This window comes from Ochotona curzoniae, unplaced genomic scaffold (assembly GCF_017591425.1).
Source record: "Ochotona curzoniae isolate NIBS_2020 unplaced genomic scaffold, NIBS_Ocur_1.0 scaffold_3208, whole genome shotgun sequence".
In the NCBI taxonomy this organism is placed as follows: Eukaryota; Metazoa; Chordata; class Mammalia; order Lagomorpha; family Ochotonidae; genus Ochotona; species Ochotona curzoniae.
This window is the reverse complement of record NW_024467106.1, coordinates 4,797,186-4,822,292: the sequence shown is the minus strand read 5'-3', so window position 1 is coordinate 4,822,292 and position 25,107 is coordinate 4,797,186. Positions and strand designations below refer to the sequence as shown.

The 25,107-nt window shown below is 56.7% G+C and overlaps 1 protein-coding gene across 1 annotated transcript; it reads right to left on the bottom strand.

The window, feature by feature from the left end:
* Positions 1-25,107, bottom strand: ZER1 (zyg-11 related cell cycle regulator). The gene is made up of 17 exons (XM_041004564.1): positions 25,000-25,107; positions 24,755-24,869; positions 14,357-14,606; positions 12,856-13,006; positions 12,307-12,743; positions 11,795-11,971; positions 10,907-11,021; positions 10,647-10,793; positions 10,223-10,396; positions 5,617-5,832; positions 4,840-4,881; positions 4,599-4,718; positions 4,023-4,138; positions 3,498-3,686; positions 2,740-2,837; positions 1,431-1,533; positions 1-184 (listed from the first exon to the last, which is right to left on the bottom strand). Exons 3-17 carry the CDS (start codon positions 14,512-14,514, stop codon positions 127-129), a joined length of 2,301 nt encoding a protein of 766 aa, XP_040860498.1. The 5' UTR covers positions 14,515-14,606; positions 24,755-24,869; positions 25,000-25,107; the 3' UTR covers positions 1-126.

Sequence of the window (25,107 nt, the reverse complement as noted above, 5' to 3'; positions counted from 1 at the left end):
TCACTAATGTTAAGGAAAAGCGTCGGTTGTGCAAAAGTCCTTCCCACGTCTCTTCGGCCTGCGGGAGAGGCCCCGGGAGCTGCGTCCCCGCGTGGGCCAGGCCGTGGTCCGGAGCGACGGAGGCATCTATCTGGACGTGTCCATGTTTTCTTCTTTAAAGTTGCTACAGTGCTCAATCACCTTGCTGGGGGCAAGGAGGGGAGGAAGGGAATGGAGCCTGCCCTCCACCTGGCCAGTCAGCTCCACCACGAGCGACCCGACACTGACCCCATGTGGTGCTGGGGACACAGTGGCTGGGAAGTGGCCCATGGCCACCATTGCCATTGCCAGCTAGCCTCCCTGCCTTCTCTCCCTGCAACCCCTTAGGCCCAGCTTCCTTACTCCCCACCCCTATATTCTCTTTAGCAATGTTCCCAGCTCTGCCTTCTCTTCATCTCTTCCCAGAAGTCGGCCTCTCCTTCCTACACTGTCTGCACAACACACCCACTATGGCAGCAGGCCCCAACACACAGTGGTGGCCAGGCCCTGGCACGCCAGCTGGGCTCCTAGCCTGACGCCCAGCCTCTGCTGCCCAGGGTTGTCGGGTGGCACTTGGAGCCTCCCTGTGCCCAGGGGTGTCCTGCTGTATTTTTGGAAGGCCATGCCAGGAGAGGCTGGGCTTGGGGAGCTGTCTTCTGAGAATATGCCAGGCGACCTGCTCCGAGTTAGCACAACCTACCAGCTCAGGCACCCATGTTAGGCCTTGGGGGAATGTGCACTGGGCCTGGGGCGCCTGGCCATCTCCCCCAGGCACACCCCCACGTCCTGGAGTACCTGTTTACCATGATTGGGTTCAGGTTCATCTCCCAGACCCTCTGGCAAAGCCCCTGGGGTATCTATCAGTCTTTTTAGGTGACTGCTGGGAGATTTCCTGTCTCACTCCTCCCAGACACAGACCACCCTGCCCAGTGAGGCATCACAGCTCCTGGCACCCCTGTGCCCAGTGAATCGCCTAGTGCACCGGCCTTAGGCTTCTCACTGTGACTGCCGTCTACCAGGGCACCTTGACCTTCTAGAATACATCCTGGAGATGTCATGGTGATAACCCACAGTCAGCAGCTGCTGGCTCCCGGGGGGCCTCTCCCACTGGGCTCCCCACCTGCCACTGGGAATGTCTATTCCCAGCACCCAGAGTCCTCCTTCACCCCGGCTAAGGATGACTGAGAGTTCTGCCTCCCCCATGAAAGGAGGATGGGATTTGTTGGGAACAAAGGAAATCTAAGTTTATGAAGACATTTCACGTCCTGAGCTCCATCATCCACCTCCCTGCACCCTAGGGTCCCGAGAGGCCCTCACTGGGCACCCAGGCCACCCCGAATGTCCCTGGCCAACACCATGGGGTTCTGCTTGGTCCTACAGCCAGTCTCCACGTCCGCACGCCCATCTCTTACCGGGCCATCTCCTTGGTTTCCTGCCGCGCGGTCGCCATCTTGATGGTGTCCCTCAGCAGTGGCATGCCCCCCTCCTTGATCAGCAGGGGGCAGTACTTGTCCGCTGTGGCGGGGCAGGGAGGCACAGATGGTCAGTGCCACACCAGCCCATGGCCTGGAACCCCAAAGCCCTCCCTTCCCCTTCATTCTCCTGGGGTCACCTAGGGGAAGTGGGGGAGGAGCCACAAAGCCAGAGTCCCTGTGTCACCCTGCACCTCTCTCGGGGTGCAGGTGGAGAATCCTAGGAAAGACCCCTTCCCTACCATGCTAGGCCCTATTTATTTATTTTTATTGGAAAGCAGAGTTACAAAGGCAGAAGAAGACAGAGATACAGAGAAATCTTCCATCTGCTGGTTCACTCACCAAATAGCCAAAATGACTAGTGCATGCCCACATGGGTGCAGGGGCCCAAGCACTTGGGCCATTCCCTGCTACTTTGCTAGGCCATTAGCAGGGAGCTGGGTTAGAAGTGAAGCAGCCAGGACTTGAAGCAGTACTTATAAAGTAAAGGTAAAGGTTTAACCTACTACACCATGGCAGAGCCCCCTCAAATTTTTTTTTAAAGAACTGTTTTTAGTCCAGCACAGTAGTTTACTGGCTAAAGTCCTTGCCTTGCATGCACCAGGGTGCCATATGAGTGCCAGTTTGTGGCCCAGCTGCCCTGCTTCCTATCCAGCTCCCTGCTTGTGGCTGGAAAAGCAGTCGAGGTTGGCCCAAAGCCTTGGAATCCTTTACCTGCGTGGGAGACCCAGAAGAAGCTCCTGCCTCTTGGCTTTAGATCAGCCCAGCTCTGGCTGTTGCAGCTGCTTAGGGAGTGAATCATTAGATGGAAGATCTTACTCTCCTTACTCTCTGTCTCTCTTTCTCTTTGTATATGTGACATTTCAATAAAAATATTAGCTGTACCTCTGGGATGCATTAGCTGGGATCCAGATGGGAAGTGGAGTGGCTAGGACTTGAACTGGCACATACATGGAACGGTGGTTGAAGCTTAACTTGCTGTGCCACAACACCAGCCCCTCAAAATACATTTTAAATCATTTACTAATTAATTTGAAGAGGGGACTTGTCTGGGATCAGTAGGCTAGCTTACCTGCCAAGCCCACTTCCAGTGACAGGGAGGGGCTGTCTGTAGCCCTGGGCATCCCACACTGCTAGGAGTGAGCACAGTGCTCAGGCAAGGCCTAGCTGCCACACTGGAGAGCAGGTCTGCTTGCAGCTGGGCAGGGGGCGATGGGGGATGTCTGAGCCAGGGCAAAGGGGCACTCACGGTAGACGGACACGAGGTTGTACAGGGCCCAGGTGGCCCAGTGTTGGCTGACAGGAGAGATGCCTTGGGGCAGGAGGCGGAGAATTGGCTCAAAGGACCTGCAGGGAGGACTCCAGGTCACTTCAGCATGCCTGGGGATGGGGGGACAGCTGGCTCTTCACCCTCTGCAGGGAAGGGAGGAGGGGAGGGCAGGCTGGGGCAACAGAGAGCTAGGACCCCAGCCCGGGTGGGGAAGCAGAAGGGCGTACGGCTATGCCTCCCCTCAAGGGCAAGCCGGAGCTGCTCTGGCCAGCCAAGCACCATCCAGGCACTTCTCCCTAGGAGCGCCGTGCTATGAGCATGGGCCCAGCTGAGATGCTTCAGCATCTGTGTCCATCAGCTCAGGGTGGCCTGGGGAAGTGCCTCATTGGCGAGGTCACAAGGGACACCCAGGCCTGGCAGCTGGGCGACCAGCAACAGCAGAGCTGAGGCCAGCACCAGCCGAACTGAGGTCCCACATGGAAGGGCAACCCTGCCAGGACTTGTGCATGGGGTGGGGTCCTTGCAGGGGAAGCAGGCAGCGGCTCCTTCTGCCTTTCCTGTGTCTCACTTTGGCTTCCCCACAGGGCAGCTTTACTGAGAGTCTGTGCGGGGAACGGTGGGGTGAGCTGGGGGACCTTGCAGGTGAGCAAGCTAGCATGCGAGCCTGAGCCGGTGCTCCAGGGTCAGAACAAAGCCGGGTACAGGGTGCTGCCGGGCTGAGCTGGCCACCTCCTCACCTGTAATTGATGTTTCTCCGGGAGTTGATGTCCCAGCTCTGGATAGCTGCCCACATTCGCTCCTCCACCTCCGCCCGCTGGGGCTCGCAGACGCCCCAGGCCTCGGGCCCGTCGAACATGATGTGAGAGAGGACACCGCAGGCATTGTAGGAGACCTCAATACCGTCGGCCTTGCTTTCCAGCAGGTTGCTGCCAGAAGGAAGGACAGAGAGCAGGATGCAGCCCATGCCCTGTCCCTCTTCTGGGCTCCAGGTGACACATGGCTCCAGGGGGGCTCCCCGGTCCCTCCCCCACCTCCCTGTGTCTAGGCTGCTTCTACCAGCGGCGTGGAGGCCACGAGACAGACGTACAAGAGGAGCAGTAATGCAGGCTTCAAGGAGCCTAGCACACCACTTCGCAGGAGGCAGACAGCATGCACCGCAGACACTAGGCCTGGGCCCAGGGCAGCCGTAGCCACCGAGCACGGACTAGAACTTGGAGCCTCCTGGCGGCCAAGGTAACAAGGGCGCAGGGAGCGGGACTCACCTGAAGACACTGATGAACTGGGAGGTCATTAGCTGGGGCCGCAGCTCCTTCACCTCGGCCACATTTCCCAGGAGGCCCAGCATGTTGCGATGCAGTTCCTGCTTGTCTGGGAATTCCTGGGAAAAGGGAGAGCCGTTGGGATGGGGCCAGCAGCGCCTGGTCACCTACACTTGGAAGGGCTTTGGGCGGACCAGACAGCGGGTCTCATTTGCTGTCCCCACCTCCCAGTGCCCCTGGGTAGGTGCTGGGCGCCCACGGGCAGGGATCAGAAAGGTGAGGTCTTCCTTGTTACATAGAGACGGGCTGAAAAGAGACTTAAGCACATGTGGTTCCAGGTGCTGAAGTCGGTGACAAGCATTACTCTGAGGGACCTGTCTCAGGAATCGGACAGGAGAGAGTGCTAGAGCGATGCCAGCCAAGCTGTGGGGGAAGGGGGTCTAGGCACTGCAGACTGAGAAGGTGGGACCAACTTTTCCCAGGGTGGGGATTGGGTTCCTGAGGGGGTCCCTGCCAGCAGCAGGTCCTGGCCTGGAGGGCCATGGCCCAGGAGGATGTCGGGGCAAGCGCGAGCGCCACCTTCAGGCAGTCCAGGAAGAGCTTCATGCCGTTGAAGTTGAGGAACATCTCGCAGTTGTCTGGTGTCTCATCTGTGATGTTCCATAGGGCGCTCCAGGAGAACTCCATCACCTGGTCACACTGCAGGGGAGGGGAGGGCTCAGCGGGCACCGGGCACCCGGAGCTGGTAGCCCCTGACACAGTTGGATGTCGCCGGTGGGGGAGGGGAGGGGACAAGCCACGCAGCTCCAGGAGGACTTACAATCTTGTCCAGCAGCTTCTTCTGGATCAGCTTCAGCATGGTCTGTGGGCAGAGAGCAGCTCTGGCCAGAGGTTCCAGGCCCCAGGAACGCACCCCCAGAGCCCAGGCAGGGAGGGCAGGGCTGCAGAATGGTCCAGCAGGAGACCTTGGATCTGCTCCCAGCCCTGGGCTGACTCCCCATGTGGCTTTGGGCACAGCCTCAGCCAGCTGGAGCCTCCCAGAGGTACAGTGAGGAGTGGGGCCAACAACTCGTGAGCCCCCCACGGCCCCGACCAGAGAGGGCCTGGATTCCAGTATTGCCTCCGCTCCTGATTAACCTGCCTACCAGTGTGCTCCCTGGGAGGCGGCGGGGGCTGGCTCGAGTCACAAGGGAGACCTGCACAGGGTCTGGGCTCCTGGCTTTGCCCTGGCCCAGCTCAGGCTGTCTGTGAGATACGCAGAGTGAATCACCGGAAGTGCTGTGCAGGCCACTCAAACCTTCAGCAGGGGAGATAGGATGGTGAATGGTCCAGCCCTGGGTGGGGCCTGCGGCATGGGGCGGGCAGCAGTGACTGTCAGCTGGCAGAGCAGGGCGGGTGGTAGGAGCTGGGAGGGTGGTGGAGCATCCCAGGCAGGAGGGGAGTACGGGGTCAGAAGCAGCAGATGCTGCTGGGGAAGTTATCCTTTGGTCTAACCCAGATCTTCCATACTCAGCTCATTCGCCAGCTGCACTCCCAGGGGCAGTGTGTGTGCAGGGGAGAGGTGAAGGGGGGAGGAGGGGACAGCCACGCTACGCACCACCACAAAGCCCATCTTGCCCACGGCCTCCTTGTGGTCGTTGTCCACCTGGCAGACCAAGGCGTTGCACAGGTGCACGGCGATGCGCTGGATGGACTCGTCCTGGCGGCTGGGGTTGAGGATGCCCAGCAGGAGCTCGTTGACCCGGCGGTACTGGAACTCCAGCTCCTCGGGGATGCTAAAGTTGCACAGGGTCAGGCAGCAGTTGCGCTGCACCTGGGCCGGGCGGGAGGCAAAGCACGGGGTGGTCAGGGGCCCAGCTCCAGGGACTTCTGAGGCCTGAGGCCAGCCAGAGAGGCCAGCACATCCCCTCACCCCCACCCCAGACCGTCTGGAGGCCTCGTGGGGCTCTCACGTCTTGGGGCGCTTTCTCCCACTCGTGTTGGCTCGGCTTGTGGCTGCACCAGCTCCCCGAGGTAGCAGCAAGGGTTGACCCTGTTCAAGCTGCATGTCAGTTACCTCCTTAGAGTCCCCAGAACATTCTCCTGGTGACTATTTCCTTCCTGCTTTTTAAAGGTCAGTTATTAAAAAATGAATTCTTCAGTATCTTATGTGAAAGGCAGAATGACAGAGAGAGAGATCTCCCATCATTGACTTTCCTCCCCAAATGGCCACAAGGACTGGGGATGGGCCGGGCCAAAGCCAGGAGGCCCCATCCGGGTCTTCTGCGTTGGTGGCAGAGATCCGAGCGTATGGGCCAGTGGCTGGTGCTTTCCCAGGTGTATCAGCAGGGAGGTGGACCAAAAGCAGAGCAGAGCAACTGGGACTCAAACCTGCACTCACATGTGGGATGCTGGCACCACAGGTGCCAGCCTCAGCCACTGTATCACACTTCTCCTCCCTGCCGTCTTTCTTAGGCAATGGATGTTTAGTACACTCATTAACCAGATCAGTTAAAAGATACCACCCTCCTCACCCCCCCAGAATGTATATTTACTTTCCACATATTTTGTCATTGGAGAAAGCAGCTCAGGTTGTAAAAGCGACAGAGACTGTGAAAGTTCAAGTGCTGGCTGAGCAGAACACGAACTCTGCCCCAGCATGTGTCCCAGAAGTAGCCACAGTCAAAGGCTTGCTGTGCATCCTCCTGGATGTCTCTACCCATGCAAACAGGAACAGTGGGCTGGCTCCATGAACAGGAGGTGCAAGAGCAGACGGGTGCACCTGCTGTACACTCCGCCCCTCAGCAACAGGCAGTGGCTTTTCTCTGCGTTAGCACCCAGATTCCCCCTGGGCAGCAGTGGGAGCTGGTCCTAAGACACTGTGGTTTTCTCCAAGTTCCACTTCATCTAATGAGGATGGATGGATTTCTATCTTGTCTCTCTGAGAACGCCAACAGCTGGGGACTGCCTGGGTCTACAGGTGAATGCGGGGCAGGTGCTAGGCACAGCAGTTCAGGTAACACTTGGGGACACCCATGTCTTGTGCCCTGGCTCAGCTCCTGATCCCACTGTGCACCTGCCAGTGTGTACTCTGGGAAGCAGATGACAGCTCAAGCAGCTGGCTCTCTGTCGCCCACATGGGAGACCCAGGTTGTGTTTGACTCTCCTGCCTGATGGTGGGCTTAGCCCTGGCTACTGTGGGCAGTTGGGGAGTGAACCCGTGCAGGGAACATCTGCCTGTCTCTGCCTTTCAAATAACAATAATAAACAATAAAGTCAAGATGCTTGCAATTCCTGCCCTTCCAATAGGGTTGAACAGGGAGCCTGCATGTCGCTCCTTCACCCTTGTCATGCTGGTGACACTGAAAACAAAGGAAATCTTTTTAATTCCCATTTCTTGGATAGGATTTATTAATTCATGTTAGGATTGCCAACTAAAACTGTTTTAGAAGATTTATTTATGTATGTATTTATTTACTTATTGGAAAGGCAGATTTACAGAGAGAAGGAAACACAGACAAAGAAATTTTCTATCCACTGTTTCACTCCCCAAATGGCGTCAGTGTTGAAGCTGAGCCGATCCAAAACCTGGAGCCAGGAGCTTCTTCTGGGTCTCCCACGCAGGTGCAGGGTCCCAAGGCTTTGGGCATTTCTCTGTTGCTTTCCTATGACATAAGTAGGGGCAGCCAGGATACAAACTGGAGCCCATATAGGATGCTGGTACTTTAGGCTAGCCTATTTAGACTGCCATTGTGACAGTCCTTCCATTAAAAAAAAAAAGATGTCCCTTGGGCCTGACGGTCAGCTCCACCCCAGTGTAGACGAGGTGGGAGTTTGCAGGCAGGGAAAAACAGGCTTCTCATTCTGCAGTCAAAACTCTACCTCCCTCCTCTGTCCCCCAGGCCTTTCCTCGGGAACTCCGTGTGTTTCTAGAATACAGCAGAAGGACGCTGTCAGCACAGGCAGCAAGGCACTGGTGGAAACAGCAGAAGATGCAGAGGAACAGAAATGGTCAACTACAGGGCTGGTTCAGTTAATGTGGTCATACCCTCACTGGGGCCCTGACTCATGGACCTGACCGCATGGGGCTCAGCCCCCAGCCCCAGGCCCCTACAGGGTCATGGCATGGTGGCCATCCCTAGGCAGAGATGCTTGGGCCAGTGAAGATGGGGCAGGGGACCATGAGCAACCCTCACCTTCGACTCCCCATGCTTCTATATTCCTCGGAAGATTTCTCACACAGGCCTCATTGTGGCTGGCGCCGTGAGTTAAGCTGTACACACAGCCACCGTGTCATATGAAAACAGTTTGAGTCTCGGTTGTTTACAATCCACCTCCTGATGAGTCAGCCCGACTGTTTGGGACCCTGACATCCACATGGGACAGTCAGACAGCATTCAAGGCTTTTGGCTTCGGCCTGGCCCCGTCCTTACTGCTGCAGCTGTCTTGAGGAGTGAACCAGCAGATGGAAGATCTCTCTGTCTCCTTCTATGTAACTCTGCTTTTCAAACAGATAAAATCCTTTGAAAAATTAGTGATTATGCCTTTGTCTTCAGAAAAACAACATTACTTAAAATATTTTGTTACAAATTTCTGAGATCTTTCCTCCCTTGGAGCCCCCTCCTACCACTATGGTGGGAGACTTATCTCTTTTAAATAAATTACACTCTGCACACTGAAAGTATGTATATATATATGTACATAAATTTCTGGGGTGGGTACTGGGGCTCATCATGTTAATCCTCCACCTGCAGGTGCCAGCATCCCATATCGGTGCCAATTCTAGTCTAGTCCTGGCTGCTCTACTTCCCACCCAGCTCTCTGCTTGTGGCCTGAGAAAGTAGTGGAGGAAGGTCCAGGTCCTTGGGCTCCTGCACCTGCATGGGAGACCCAAAAGAAGGTCCTGGTTCCTGGCTTTGGACCAGCTCAACTCCAGCTATGGCAGCCATTTGGGGAGTGAAGCAGTGGATGGAAGATCTCTCTCTCTCTCTCCTTTTCTCTGTAAATCTGCTTTTCAAATAAACATAAATAAATCTTATACACACACAGAGTTCTGGAGCCAGCCTGGTGGTGCAGTGGGTTATGTGGCTGCCTTTGACACCAGCATCCCACACTGGCGGGCTGTTTGGAATCCTGGTTGTTCTGTTTCCCATCCAGCTTCCTACCACTGTCCTTGGAGAAGCAATGGCAGGAAGACGGTGTGAGTACCTGCGCCCCTGCACACGTGGGGTACCTGGAAGCTGTTCCAGGGGCCTGGCTTTGACTTGGCCCAGTCCTGGCTGTTGCAGCCATTGAGGGATTGAACTCACAGACACTAGCTCTTCATCCCATTCGGTCATGCTGGCTTTCAAAAAAATAGAATACATAAATCTGTTACAGATGTTTACATAAAACACTGCTAAGCAACTGTGCTGCTTTAACAACACACAGGATACATGGTTCCCTTGCCTGCAGGTGTGAGGGCTTAGAAAGCTTGCAGGAAAGTATATTATGAAAAAGGTATGCATGGGGCCAGTACTGTGGGGTAGTGGGTAAGGCCTCTGCCTGTGACACTGGCATTTCATATGGGCGCCAGTTTGTGTCCCGGTTGTTCCAGTTTTAATCCAGCTCCCTGCTTATGCAGGGGGAAGCAGCAGCTGTTTGGGCCCCTGGATCCACGTGGGAGGCTGGAGGAAGCTCGGGCCTTGCACACAGTCCTGGGCATTGTGGCCATCTGAGGAGTGAACCAATACATGGACGATCTCGCTCTTATAACTCTTTCAAATAAGTAATTAAAAATAAAAATACCCAATGCATGGATTTCGAGATGCCAAACTATACTTATCTTTTCATTCTATTTTCCATGAACTTTTTGAAGTGCCCTTGTATGTGATCACAGACTAAAATCCAGAACAACAAAAATTCGGATTCCATATTACTGGTGCCTGTCACTGGGGGTAGGGTTAGGGGGGATTTCTGTTACTTTTTTCTATCTGCAATTATACATTATCTATACTAACATTCTTTATTGCTTATATACATAAAGGCAGCTGCTAGGTCACAGTAGGAGGTGGGGGAGGGCTGTGGAGCCAACACAAGAGGCCCAGAAGCAGGGCCTGCAGTGCCAGGCTTCTAGATCAGGCGGAGCGGAGGAGGGATGGGAGGAGTGATGGGAGGAGGGGCTGGCTCCAGAGAATGTGGGGCTGGGGGAGCCTGGGTGCAGACCAGGCCAGCTGGGGGCTCACCGTCACCTCCTGGTAGGACTCCATGCCGTTCAGCACCACCTGGATGACCTGCCGCCGCAGCCTGACACTCTGTTCCGAGCGGTACTCGGAATTGGTCAGATAGAAGAGCGCGGCGCTGCCTGTCACCTGGATGCTCTTGTCATACTTGTGGCACTTGAGGGCCGTGATGACCAGCTGTGGGCAGACACAGGGAGGGCCCAGGCTGGGAAGGTTGCGTGGTGGGGACAGGCTGGTCTTGGATGGTGGCCTTGAGTCTTGCCCTCTGAGGGTGGGGTGGGGGCAGAAACCAGGCCTGGGCCTAGGAAGGCAGGACCACCTGTGCCCCGGGAGGGCGGGACAGGACCCTGCAGTCACAAGCACACTCTGGGGTCCCAAGCCCAGCGGCCCACTCTGCCCCCGTGCATCCCGGTGGGTCTGGCCTGACCTTCAGGGCCCGCAGGAGCTGGGTGCAACGCTCGATGCGTGCGATGTCGAAGAGCAGGTTGATGGCCCGCGACGTGATCTCGGGCCGGTGCTCTGTGTAGGCCTCGATGGCGTTCAACACCTGCTCCTCATTCTTGTCACCGCTCACCTAGAGACAAGGCGTGCACAGATCAACACGGAGACACATGTGCGTGCACACGCGGGACTGAGCCCAGTCCCTGGCCCTCCCTTCCTCCCTCCTCCTCCATGCCCGCCTCTCACTTTGTAGGCTGGAATGTGCGTGAGGCGGCACAAGGAGGTTTCGAAGAGCCCGAGGAACTGCAGTGGCCTCTTCAATGCCCGGAAAGGCATGATGCTGCTCTTGGAAGGCTCGATGCTGGGGAAGAGGGAGCTGCGTCAGCACGCAGGGCCCGACTGGGCTGTGCTGAGGCCACTCGCCCATGCTCTCTCTCTGGCAGGCCCTCAGCCTCATTCCTCACTCCCATTTTAAGCGTAGAAAACATAACTTGACAGAAGGTCAGCAAGGCCACACTTCAGAGGAACTCGTGGGCTGGGAGATGCTGATGCAGCCGGCTTCAGAAAACACAAGTGGCCGTTCCACAGAGGGCTGCATCTCCTTCAGGTGGCAGCAGCACCACGAAGCCGTAAGGGCCTCAATCTAACACTAACAAGTCTGCCTGCGGCCGGGACTCACGGCCAGGGCATCCGGCTGAGCTTGGATCAGATCAGTCGTCCAGGAGTCAGCCTGCCTGTGATACCTGACAGGTGCCACCAGCCTCATCCTGACCTCTGCCACACTGTGCTCCCACCTTCTCCAAGGGGCTGCTGACTGCCCAGTCACTCCCCATGCCCTCACTTCTCGGTCTCTGCTCATGCTATGCCCTCTGCCGGAATACCCTTCCAGGACTTTCTCTTCCTCCTCATCCCTTTCTCCTGATCCTCAGGGCAGGCCCAGAGCAGGCCCAGAGCCAGCTGGTGTCCCTTCCATGGCTCTCACACTGACAGGTCTGTCGCCGCTGGCTCACGTGCAGGCTGAGGGAAGCACCTGACTTGTTGGTTTATCCTGTGTGCTGAGCCAGCATTTGGCAGAGCAGCCCAGCGACTGCCTGCCGGCCGATTCCCCTACACCCATGGAAGCCAGGCTCCCACCTGGTCTGCCCCGCCTCCTCATCCATCTTGGAGATGCTGCAGTTCTCCAGGACCATGTGGCCCGAGATATCCAGGGACAGCAGGTTCCCCAGCTTCTGCACGAAGAGGCTCAGCACCTTTCGGGTCAGCTTGAACTTGTAGTAGCTGGACAGGCGGTCTCGGGAGATGTCCAGGTGGCTGCAGGTGAGGGCAGACACCACAGGGTCAGGAGCCAGGTCTGCTGGGGCTGCCTGGTCATCCCAGCAGGGGAGCACCTGTGACTGCCACCCTGCTCTGGGCATTCTGGCTGGGAACCAGGGTGCCTTTAACAGCCTGGAAGCCTTAGGGAGCATGTCTACTTCCAGCCCCAGCCCCTCCTTCTGCCCCGCCAGGCAGCTCTGGATCCTTGGAGATTGACAGGAGTGTGTGTGTGTGTGTGTGTGTGCGCGCGCGCGCGTGTGTGTGTGTCCCCTACTCTTCCCCCTCTCTCCCTGCCCATGCCAGCCCAGGGTGAGCTCTGGGCCACAGCTCACCGCAGCTTGTGCAGCTGGACGATGACCCGGATGTGGTCATCCGAGAGGTCCATGTTGTAGAGCACGAGGGACACGAGGCTGTCCTTCCACTGGGTGAGGAAGGCCGCGTCGCTTGTCTGGATGCCAGAGAGGTCCAGGGCGGCCAACGAACTGAGCGGCCGCAGTAGCGACTCCACAGGCACCCCGTCGATCATGCGGCCCAGGTTGAGGAAGCGCAGGCGGCTGAAGCCCTCGAACGTGAAGTCCTTGACCAGCACCTGGCAGGTGGGGTTGACGAGGCACTCATCCTCACAGCCCCCAGGGTTCTCCTCCTCGTAGAAGATGTTGGCGCAGCCAAAGAGGCTGAGGGACACCAGCGTGCGGCTGAAGCTCCTCAGTGTCTGCAGGCTCTTGGCAGACAGCTTCTCGCAGTTGGTCAGGTACAGCTCCACCAGGTCCTAGGGCGGGCACAGCTCGGTTGGCGCTGGCAGGTGCAGCCTGCTCTGCCCGACCCTGCCACCAGCCTGCCTGTGGCCATGCCCGCCCAGGGCAGGGCAAAGCGGCTCTCACCTGCTTCCGGATGGCCTCCAGGTCCTGGTCCTGCACCAGGTCCTCACGGAGGTGGATTCGGGTGAGGCGGGTGCTACGGGGGTCTGAGAAGAGGCTGAAGAAGCTCTCGTGGGGTTCGAAGTTGCAGGCGGCATTGACCAGCTCCACATACCTGGGGTTGAGGGAGGAGATGGCCCTGGGGCTCAGGGAGGGCCTGGGCTCCAACAGCCTGCCTCCCTTCAGCATACAAGCTCTCCCCTCCAGGAAGTCTCCCTGGATCACCTGGGCAATGACCTCCCTCCCCAGCATCAGTATCTGGATGCTGACCATATTATGGGTGAGAGTAGGGTGTCCCAGGAACTAGAAACCACGGGCAGCTCTTGGGTGGGCCCTAGTTTGCAGGGCGCTCTCACACCGCGCAAACCCCAGCCCTTCCCCAGAGAGGCCTCCCAGCTGCAGGCCCGGATGCTTCCTGAACAAGTGCAGGCGCCTGCACCTCCTCTCCTGCCACACACCTGTGCCTCTTGTACAGCAGCAGCCCTCCTCCCTGCCCTACTCATCTTCCAACAGCTTTGGGTCCTTATCAGCCCCTCGCAGGACCTTGCAATGAGCCAGTTAATACACATGGCCAGAGCTGCCAGCTGGAGCCAGGGCCAGGCCTTGATAAGGCCCGCTGTGCTGCTAGCACATGCAGGTTACTTGGGCTGCTGGGAAGGTTCTGGAGGCAAACCCTTGGGACTTGAACTCCTGGCCTGTCTGCTCTGCCCATGGACCACTTCCTCTAAAGAAACTGAACTCCCCCAGGCCTCAGGATCTTCATCTGTAAAATGGACTTGACTTGGGTCTGCCAAGTACCTGAGCTCCTGCAGGGCCCATGTTAAATACTTGGGACATTTCTGTAAGTCCAGCTCAACTCTATGCATCCCATGCCACCACTCGGCCTGGCAGCTTCCCTTTGGGGCATCAAGACAGAGCTCCTGGCATTCAGAGAAAGCCTAGTGGGAGGAGGCCCTCACGGCAGGGAGCTTGGGGGCCCTGCATTCAGATCTCCGGCACCATCTGCGCCTGGGTCATTTTGTGGACGTTGGAACATGACTCTGCGTGTCCACACTCATGTAATTCACCAGGCACAGGCATGTGTGTAAGCATGTAGCCGTGTCTGCACATGTACACATGCATGCTTGAGGGAAGCACATGACGCCTTCACTTACATGCAGGTTTTCTATCATCTTGTCCCTAACGGCACAACACAGACCGCCCCTTGCACATGCCCTGTGCAGTACGAGCCGACACATGCATGCACACCTGTCCCTCACACACACCTCCACACACGTCATCATATACACTCTGCAGTTACGGGAAAACCTCTTGTACCTAGAGACGTCTGTGACACAGGCACACACACGTACCCTCATACAGTCATACTCACAGCCCCCCTACCATACACACACAGACCCCATCTCTCCACTCAGGCTCCCACTAAGCTCCTCGTGCAGGCCTGGCCTGCAGGGGGCTTGCTCACTCGTTGACGAGCCGGTCGCAGATCTCACTGGGCAAGAAGACGTCGGGGTGCAGCCGCAGGGTCTCCTTGTCCAGCAGGTAGCCCAGGGTGCCGTCCAGATTGCGCAGGCAGAGGTCGGTGCAGAGGGCCATGAGGGACTCGGGAGTGTCGGACGCCATGCTGGGGACAGGCAGCTGGACCACTCCAGGTCGGGGCCCCTAGGGGCAGCAGTGAGGCCCCAAGCTCACAGGGTCATTGGCAGAGCCACAGCCTGGCAAATGGAGAACAAGCCATGTGAGAGCAGCAGCAGGAGGGCCAGCACCCCGGCCACCCCGGCTACTCCTCAGAAGGGAGACAGGCTCCCCCGCTGTCCCCCAGGGCAGCAGCTTCGTGGGGCCAGCTCCAAGGCTCAGGTTCCCCGACTCCTTGCTCTTGGCTGCTGCGCTGTGTCTCTGCAAGATCTGATGTAGAGAGAACAGTGTGCTCAAGCGTCTCTGCCTTTACTATACTTGTGAGCCTCGGAGACACGTGCATGCAGGGCACTCGGCACGTGTGCGGGGAGAACAGGGCCTCTCCCTCTCACTTGGCTGCTCCTCCCCACCTTCACAGCTGCACTGAGGTGTCTGGGTGCTGCGGGGTGCTCCCTAACCACAGCCACTGTGACACAGGACTTGGTATGTGCCAAAGAATCTCATGATGGAAGATTAAAAATGAAGCCTGTAGGGTGAGTGTTTGGTGAGCAGTTAAGCTTGGCATGTCCACCTCGCTCATGGGATTGCCTGGTTTCAACTCTTGGCTGGTGGCAACACAGCTTCCTTCTAATACACATCCTGGGAAGGTACCAGGTGATGCTTCAAGGAAGTGGGAGTCCAGAGGCATCTGCTGTGGGCCATTTTGGGGGGATAAACTAGCAGATGGAAGAATTTTGCCTTTCAAAGAAAATGTCAATAGGGGCAGGGGTTGTGGTGTAGCAGGTGCAGTCACTGCTTGGAACCCCTGGACCCCGGATCGGAATGCTGGTTTTAGCCTCAGCTTGTTCTGCTTTTCAATCAGTTTCCTGTCCACGCACCCGGCAGATGCTGGCTCAAGTGTTTGGGTCTCTGCCACCCAGAGGGAGTACTGGCTCCTGACTGCAGCCCAGCCCAGGCCACTGCCAGTAGCTAGAACCTCTGTACCTCTACCTTTCAGATAGATGAAAATAAACATTTTGTAACAAAAATAAACAAATAAGAACAAATAAATTGCTTTAACTTAAAGACTGCCTGCAGGAGAAATGGAATTCTATGTCCACAGACAAACCTCTACCAATGTTTACAACAACACCAACCGTAACAGCCATAAAGCGGAAATGCCCCAAACAGCCATCAAGTGATAAAAGGAGGAACATGGTGTGGCTTGGCCAGCCCAAAGTTGAAGTCAAGTTCAGCTGTGGCAAGTGTAGATACTCATGGGCCTCAAGAAGTCACAGCAGGTGGAAGAAACCAGTCACCGAGGGTGGCATACAGCATGATTCCACGGACACCCAAAGTCCAGCCACATGATCACGCTTAGAGCCGGAAGTAGAAGACGGGCTGGGACGCTGGTGAGGGACGGCTGATGGGGGAGGGCTTTCCTTCTGGAATCCTCCAGGTGCTCTAGCTGATGGTGCCGCTGTGACTAGCACACCTGAGTAGGCCAACCGTGGGGCGCGCCAATGATAGCGCAAGGAAACTGCAGCACAGACACCTGAAGGCTGGGGCAGGGGTTCGGCTCGGCAGTCAAAACGCTGACTCCAGCCACTTCCTGACACAACCTTGGCAGATGACGGGCCTTGTACCTGCCACCTGCGTGACTGAGCTGCGGGCTCCCGGCGCCAGTCCTGGCCTGGCCCTCACATCACAGGCATGTGGGAAGTGAACCTGTGGGTGGAGTGCTCGCTCTGTTCCTGTCACTCTACTTCTCCCAGAAATCAATACCGCAAACTAGAAACAATTGCACTAATGTTCCAACCAAGGACATGCACTCCAAATACATAAACAACTTCGGAGTAGCAGTTTTGGGGAAAAAAATGACTCAGCATGCAGTCACAACACAGGGAAAGACGAGGAGTTTGACAAGGATGTCGGAATGGACAGCGTGCACCAAACACGGGCAGACAGCGTGATGAGACGCCATTTACCACCTGCCAGCTGGTCCAACTGGGAACGGGCACAGCAACAGGGGTCACGCAGGCAACACCAAGCACCCGTGAAGACGGGAGACAACGGGCCGGATCAGGCAGGACGTGGTCACGCCCATATCCTACCCGGGAGCACCCAGTTGGAGTCCCGTGTTAGATTCTGACTCCAGGGCCCAGCACCATAGCTTAGTGGGTTAAAGTTCTCACCTTGAACGCACCAGGATCCCATATCGGTGTTGGTTCTAATCCCAGCAGCCCTGCTTCTCATTCAGCTCCCTGCTTGTGATCTGGGAAAGCAGTCAAGGACAGCCCAAAGCCTTGGGACCCTGCACCTGCATGGGAGACCAGGAAGAGGCTCCTGGCTTCGGATTGGCTCACCTTCAGCCGTTCCGGCTGCTTGGGCAGTGAACCATCAAAAGGAAGATCTTCCTCTCTGTGTATCTGTCTTTCCAATAAAAATAAATAAATCTAAAAAAAAGAAAAAAAAAAAAAAAGATTCTGACTCCAGCTTCCTCAGGACGTGTACTGGGAAGTACATGGTGATGGTTCAAATACAAAAGCCCTGCCACCTGCATGGGAGACCAGCCTGGCATTCTGGCCCAGGCCTGGCTGTTGTGGACACTGACCTCTCTCTCTCTCTAGCTCTGGCTCTATGTTTTTCAAATAAAAATTAGAACTGGGGCCCTTTGCAGAAGCCTAGCAGCTTAAGTCCTCACCTTGCATGTGCCAGGATCACACATGGGGGTCGGTTCTAATCCCAGCAGCCCTGCTTCCCATCCAGCTCCCTGCTCGTGGCCTGGGAAAGCAGTCCAGGACAGCCCAAAGCCTTGGGACCCTGCACCCATGTGGGAAACCTGGAAGAAGTTCCTGGCTCCTGGCTTCGGATTGGCACAGCACCAGCCATTGTGGTCACTTGGGGAGTGAATCATGGGACGGAAGATCTTGCTCTCTGTCTCTCCTCCTCTCTGTCTCTCTTCCTCTCTGACTTTGTAATAAAAATAAATTTAAAAAAACTTAAAACCAAATTCCATTTTAAAAATGAGTGGGGGACAGTGTTGTGGTATAGTGGGTTAAATAAGCACTAGTTTGAGTCCCAGTTACTCCACTTCTGACCCAGCTCCTTACTGTTGTTTCAAGCAAGGCAGAAGATGAGAAAAGTGCTTGGGCCCCTTCTCCCACCTGGGAGACCCAGAAGAAGCTCCTGGCTCCTGATTCTGGCCTGACCCACCCTTAATCATTGTGGTCATCTGGGATTGAGCCAGTGGATTGAAGTTCTCTCTCTGTAACTATGCCTTTCAAATAAATCAACTATATCTTAAAATTGAAAAACAAGAAAAGAATGAGGCGATGGGAAGCCTCTTGCCTCGCTGCCTGCCAGGTGCACTGGTGTCCGTGAATCCTTGTTAACTTCCTCCTTGAGAGCAGACATGAACACAGACAGGTTCCATCCGCACTCCTCAGCAGGTGCGTGACAAGTGCGCGCACCATGTGCACCCAAATTCACACGCTACGGCAACCGCAGGACAGGCAATGACTAAACCTGGCCCCTGGTCTACGCCCCTTGGGACAGATAATCATGGTGCATCCATAGTGAGACACGAGAAGTCACGGGGATGCCCAGGCCAGCTTGGACCAACCCCAGGCTGAAGTGAAAGGAGCCGGAATGCTCGTCCTTGATCCATTTAGCTTCCCATCCATTCAGTTAAGAATCCAGGGTGTGCACATGAGGTGGGAGAGGTGAGGGCTGTGGTCCTGGGGATTGATGACCTTCCAGATCTTTCTCTGAGATCTGGACCCACAGAATCACCACAGAATCACCACAGAAATCCACAGAGCTGCATGACATAAAATGACATGTGCAGGGTTCTCTGTTGTCATTTGATTACAAAGTGAACAGGGTGACTGCACATGAAAACATCGATGTCTAGGGGACAGGACTTCAAGGGTAGCACTGCCACTCACCAGCCACTGTGCTGGATGACCTCACTTCAAGTCCCAGCCTGGCTGTGCAGGAGCAGGTGCGCCTGGGCCAGGGTCTGCACTGTCCTGGGCCTCAGCATCTGCTTCCTTTGAACGGAGCTGTCCCGGGCCCCGTGTGCCGTTACACAGCTGTCTAGCCAAGGGCTGGGTGCTTAGTAACTGCTCATGAGAAGCAAGCATTAACTTCTCCTGTCCCACCTACCCTGGCCCCCAAACAGAGCAGGGTCATCCCCAACCTGGCCCCATCTGTCAGCTGTCCCCACCAGCAACACGACACCAGCAGAGGAAGGCCTGATGAGCAGCACAGGCCCCAGCATGACCTTCCTGTATCTTCATTCTCTCACTCAGAAAACAGGCCTACGTGTGTCCCCCAAGCCTTTCCATAGTGACCAACACTTGGTGGCCAAGCTGGCTGATCACTGTGCCTCCCTGACCCAGGACAGCAGCACCACCAGGGCAGAAACCTGGCTGTGTCATAGTGAGAAACCAGCGGCCAAGGTCCCAACGAAGACACTGATGGCTACGACATGCGAACCATGCATTCAAGTGACTGGGACTAGGGGCTCTAAAGGATGGGGTGGGGGCATGTCATGGTGCAGGGTGCCTGCTGGGGCAGAGATGATCCTGGTCCAGACTGTGAGGCAGGACAGGCTGCAATGGGAAGATGGATGGGCACAGACTGCAAGGAGAAGTGGTGCTGGCGACCCAGGCGCCATGGGCACAGGGTCCTTTGCTGAGTGAACAAAGAAATTACTGAGCATTCAGGCAGGCCTACAGTGGACTCAGCGAGACTTACCCCTAGTCCCAGTCCCAGAGGCTTGGCACCCTCTCCCAACACCCTCACCCCCAGTGCCCAGGACACCTCAGGACCCCGAGCGGAGAGCACTACCAGGTACTCTGCTTGTCCTACAGGTCTAACCCAGGTGTTGGGAAGAAAGGGGACTGTTCTATTTGGTCCTGCTCTCCAGATGGTCACCCAAAGCCCCTCAAAGACAAGCCAGACAGATGCAACATATATTGACTTCCCTGTGGCAGAGCTGGCCCTACTGATTGGAGCTGGGGTGAGCCTGAGGAGGAGGAAGCCAAGGCCAGGGCCTGGAACACCCTGCTTCCTGTGCCCCTCCAGCTATAGGCCTGGCCACTGCCAGAGGCAACCACATCTGCCTCCTCTACCACTTCAGGACCCTCATTCTTATAGCAGGTACTGGCCTTCCAGCTTCCTGGTAGCCCACTACATGAGGAGACTTCGCATCTCCACCCTGGGCTGGATCCATTCCCTAGGGCAGGTGGAATGGCACCCCGGGGGCAGGCAGTGGGGAAGGGGGAGACAGCAGCCCCTGGGGATGGCTGCTTCCAGCAGTGGTAGCAAGCTTTCAGTGATGGTCCAGCAGTGGTAGCAAGCTTCCAGCGGTGGTAGCAAGCTTCCAGTGGTGGTCCAGCAGTGGTAGCAAGTTCCAGCGGTGGTCCAGCAGCGGTAGCAAGCTTCCAGTGGTGGTAGCAAGCTTTCAGTGATGGTCCAGCAGTGGTAGCAAGCTTCCAGCAGTGGCGGTAGCAAGCTTCCAGTGGTGGTCCAGCGGCGGTAGCAAGCTTCCAGTGGTGGTCCAGCGGCGGTAGCAAGCTTCCAGTGGTGGTCCAGCGGTGGTAGCAAGCTTCCAGCAGCGGTAGCAAGCTCCCTACGTGCCTGATTTCATAGTCTCTCACTCAGCCAACAAATCCGCACTTCCTAGTCAGCAGCATGGACAGCTGATTAAGCACGGGCACAGCTGTTTGGCGGCTCCTGACGCCCTCCTGCCCTAGGTCCCCCAGGTCTGCCTGCATGGACACCTCCATCCAGGATCTGTTTGCACCTCTTAGCTCACACAGTCGCCAGCAGCCCAGGAAGGTGAGCTATTAGCCTGTGGCCTGGGATACACAGCTAAGAAGCTTGCCCAGAACAGGGAGACAGTTGAGCACAGGATGCAAGTCTTGCTGAGCCCTGCTTCCTGAGCAGAGCAGTGGGTCCTTGGTCCACGCATTTGCCCCAAGAAATGGAAAGGGGGATTTGGGTCCAGAGGGAGACAGTGAGGGACCCAGTCAGTGTTTGGCCAGTCAGGAGACAGCCAGAAGCTTTTGGCCTTGGCACAGCACCTACCCTGTGGAATATTAACCCAAGAGCTGGGCGTTGGGACAAGCCCAAGCAAACGCTGCTATTTACTGAAGCTGGAGGCTTTCCAGGAGGCAGCGTACCCTGGGCTGGTGAGTGGGGATGAGAAGTTCCCAAGAGGGGAGTCTGGCAAGTGCCACGGGACTCCAGAGACAGAAAGGCAGGGGAGGATCAGAGGTCACCTGACCCAGAAAGTCCACAGAGACTGCCAAGGATGGGAAGGAATGCCCATTTGCGCCAGGTGGCCGCTCGTGCCACCTGCAGGCGGGGAGGCCTTGGGGATGCTGTGGTGGGCCAGGAATCAGACCCCCTGAGTTCTTTCCTTGCAAGCAAACTTATTTGAGATCAAACCATAGCAAGAACCAAGCATACAACAATGGCTGTAATTCCCTCAATGCCCACACGAGGCAGTAGTTGTTACCACCTGCAATTCAGGGTCTGATGTCATGGCGCAGGGGTCAAGCAGCCACCTAGCATCCTGACAGTTCACAGGAGCACAAATTTGAGTCCTGGCTGTTCTCCTTTCATGTGTTCTTCTGTTAAAGTACCTGGGAAAGCAATGGACAACGGTCCACTCGCTTGGACCTCAGCACCTGCGTGGGAGAGCTGGCCATTGCAGCCATTTAGGAAGTGAACCAGAGGACAGAAGATCTCTCTTTCCCCTCTCTCTCCCTCTGTAACTCCACCTTTCAAATAGAGATCTCTTTTCAAAAAAATACACAAATAATCTACAGTCTACAAAAGCAGCAGCTGAGACTGTGTGGCTGAGGAACTTGCCCGGGACCACGCACAGGTGTGTTTAAATAAGTGTACACAGGTTCCTTAGTGAAGACCCCTGTTTCAACCATGCTGTCCTTGGAGCCCCCCGGCTCACCTGGGAGAGTCAGGCTGTTTAGCCTCCCGGGTGAGGAAACAGCAGCTCAAGGCCGTGCAGTAGCTTGGACTAAGCCCCTGGTTGGTGTGGGATCCAGTACGTGGGCCCTCCTCCCGTGCTCACACTCCTTTCCGGAAGCCTCATTGTCTCTTTAGAAGCCTGAGCATTCCTGGGCACAGAGCTAACATTGCTGATCACCATTTCAAGGCATACATTTATTTTAAAACATTTTTTTAAGTTATTTTGAAAGGGAGGGAGGGAGAGACACAATGAGGGAAAACTTGCACCCACTGGTTCACTTGCCAAATGGTCACAAGGGCTGTAGTTGGGCCAGGCTGCAGCCAGGAGCCTGGAGCTCCAGCTGCACTCCTACGTAGGGAGCAGAGACCCTTGCTCTGGAGCTTTCTCCTGCTGCCTTCCCAGGTGCTTTAACAGGGGTTGGATCAGAAGTGGAGCAGCTGAGACTCAAACGGCACCCATACGGGATACAGGCACCACAGGCAGCAGCTTAATCCACTATACAATGTTGATGCATATTACCCCCAACCCCACCCCGCCTTTTTTTCCTTTTTGCCATAGAACTGTCAGACAGGCACACAGTGCAATCCCCGAGACCTGTTGGACACAGCGAGAGAAGGAATGCCAACAGCGGGAGGGCCCTGGCCAGGGTCCTGCGGCCTCATCTTCCTTGTCCCTCGGGGTGGAGCTGGGTGGAAGCTGTGACAGAACGGCGCCAAGCATGGGTTCCCACTGCGGTGGGCCGAAGACCAAGCCTTAGAGTACAGAAGCTGGCAAATCAGCTCCCAGGACCAGATCATACAGAAGTCACTGGGCACCTGATGACCTGGCAAGGGGACCCTCTGAACTCCCATCCCCAAGTCAAGAACTGCTGCAGAGTGGGTGTTGGAGCACAGTGGGTCAAGCTGCCACTTGGACACCCACCTCCTGTACCAGATCAAGTCCTGCCTGCAGTTTCTGGCTGGTGCGCACCCTGTGAGGCAGCAGAGGATGCTCAGGCACTTGGATTCCTGCATCCACAGGGGAGACTGGACGGAACTCCTGGCCCCAGCCTTCCATCTGGCCCCAGCTCTCATCTGGGAGCGAACCAGCAGATGGAAGATCTCGCTCTCTCTCTGTTAACTCTGCCTTTCAAATAAATAAAATTGAAACTACAACTAGAAAATATTCATATTTAAAAAAAAAAAACCCCACAGCCAAACTGGCCCTCTGCCCAGATGCACCTGCGGAGTGCCAGGGAGCCGACTCCGTCCCCCCGTGTCACAGTGGGCACAGGGGACATCTTCTGCCCCTGCCCAGTGGGCAAGGAGCAGCATTAGAGTCAGGGCAGGGCCAAGGTCATGCAGCTAGCAGGCAAGGCAGCCAGTTAAGGTGCTGGGACCTGAACCCAGGTCTCCCAGGGGGCCAGCCGTGCCTGCTTCTGAGCGCCTTCCCTTGTCAGACCTCTAGCACGGTCACTCTGCTCAGCCCCTGGCACAGGCCAGAGGAGGCTTGGCAGGTGGGGAGGGCAGCCCGCCTGCTCCCTAGGAGGCAGGTTGCGGCCTGGGAGTCTCTGCCCAGCCTTTCAGAGTCTCCACCCGCTGATTAACCACACACACGCCCCACGCCTAGGCCCAGAAGGTACCGTCCCCCACCCTTCTTGTCTGAGAGAGAGAGACAGAGAGAGAACGCCTTCACTTCAATACCATTATTTTCTCTGTGTTCTACAGCCAGATTTGGGGGATGAGGAGGGGTATTTCACAGAGTCCTTTTCAAAACAAAACCAAAACAAAACCCCGAATCTTCCAGGGCTGTACAGAAAGCCAAATTCAACACACCGTCCTCCCCTACAGGAAATGCAAACCACGGCGACCTCTTTGGGGGTGCCAGAAAGGGTCTCCCCTCTTCCCTGCCTCCCAATCTCCCCGCAAATTCTGGCACTAAAAATGACACTAGAAAGTCTCGTGCCACCAGCGGGGAAGCCCTGAGGCAGACTCCAGCATGAGTGTGCACAGGGTACGAGGGCACACGATTGAGCACATGGAATCCAACGGTCCCGTTTCACAGGTGGGAAGCCTGACACAGGAGAAGGGCCCTCACCCACATTCCCACCACCCAGAGGCTGTGAGCACGACTTCAACCTGGCACCCTGCGGCATCCGTGGCCATCCCGGAGGTGCTGGACGGGGACTGCACGACCCAAGGCCGGAGGACAATGGCTCTTTGTGTCATCCCCCACACGCAGATCTGTGTGCTTGCTGGCCACCAGACGCTTTGGCAAGGACGACTCCGACAGAGCGCCCACTGGGCACCCCGTGACCTATGTCCCATGGACAGGCTCCAACGCCCCGGCTGGCTGCCACTCCTTCACCTGGCTCGGTCTTCAGACCTCGGCACCTGTCATTAGGGGCGCTGTCACCAGAGCTGTGCGGGTGGCCCCCTCACTCATTTCCTGCTCCAACACCAGCTTGAGAGACACTCGCCCTGACCATCCCCCTAGAAAAAGGTGACACCCCCAGCCTCACTCTCTGACGGCCGCCCTGCTCCCTCCTGGTTCATTTTCCCCCTAGGTTTGATTTGCTGAAAGAACACACATGGCAAGCCCATGACAATCACCTTCTGCTCTAAGTTCAGCCCTCCTACGCCTGAACCTCAAATTCAGCGGAAGGAAGGTATAGGAGGATCCCCCACCCCCTCCCCCACAGAAGGCACTTACAAGCGCAGGTGAAAGACAGGCCATCTGGGACTCCTCCGGGCAAAGAACAAACGAATCAAGTTCCACTCAGGGCGCTGGAGCTGCCAGCGCCGTGTCACTTTCTATGAACCTATGGGGGCACCCCGCCCTAGCCTTGCGACTCCACCCACCCGGGGCCACCCGGCTGGATTTCCCTGCGCCCTGTCATCGCTTTGCAGGAGCTGGTTCAGAATCGCAGCCCCGACCCCGGGCTCTGGAAACACTGTCGTGTGGGTGGGATGGGGGAGGCGGGGGAAAAGACCAACAGGTAGCAAGGGCCCCCACACAGACCTCCCATCTTACAGGGGCGTCCGCCACCGCGTCATTTTTTTTTTTTTTTTTTTTTCTGCTGCAAGAGAGCTCTCCCGGCAGGGAGTGCAGACAGCAGCCCTCCCACCTTTGTGACCGAGATGGAACCCGGCAAGCGGGTACCGCCGCGATGCTTAGGCCCGGAGAGGTAAAGTGGGGGAGGAGGAGGAGGAAGAGGAGGTGGGGGCGCAGGTACATCCCTACAGCCCGGCGTCCAGGACCTACCCTGGGATGGGGCTGCCCTCAGCGTCGCGAAGGGGGCGAGATGCTTCCTAGGCGAGACGGGACGGAGCAGGGGACCCTGGAGAAGCGGGGCCACAGCTTGTCTCGAGGCTGGGGGCTAGAAGGGCCGGGGTCCGGGTTAGACTGAGGTCGGTGGGGCGGAGCTTGGGACCCCGGAGCGGGGGCGGGGGGCGCCGGAGCCCCAAGCAGGGGTTGAGGGGTCGCGACGGTGACCCCGTGTCCGTTACCTTGCCCCGAGGGCTGAACGACAGCCGGGTGCTGGCTCCCGGGCCCGGCCCCTCCCCCGATCGGCTGCTACCACTCGGAGGCAGCAAGTCGCCGCCGCCTCCGCTGTC

Coding starts and splice junctions, on each gene's coding strand:
- ZER1 (XM_041004564.1), bottom strand. CDS start 14,514: ATGGCGTCCGACACTCCCGAGTCCCTCATGGCCCTCTGCACCGACCTC. Junction 4,882..5,616: donor GCAAGATGGGCTTTGTGGTG/GTGCGTAGCGTG, acceptor CTCTGCCCACAG/ACCATGCTGAAGCTGATCCA. Junction 2,838..3,497: donor CGGAGAAACATCAATTACAG/GTGAGGAGGTGG, acceptor TCCTCCCTGCAG/GTCCTTTGAGCCAATTCTCC.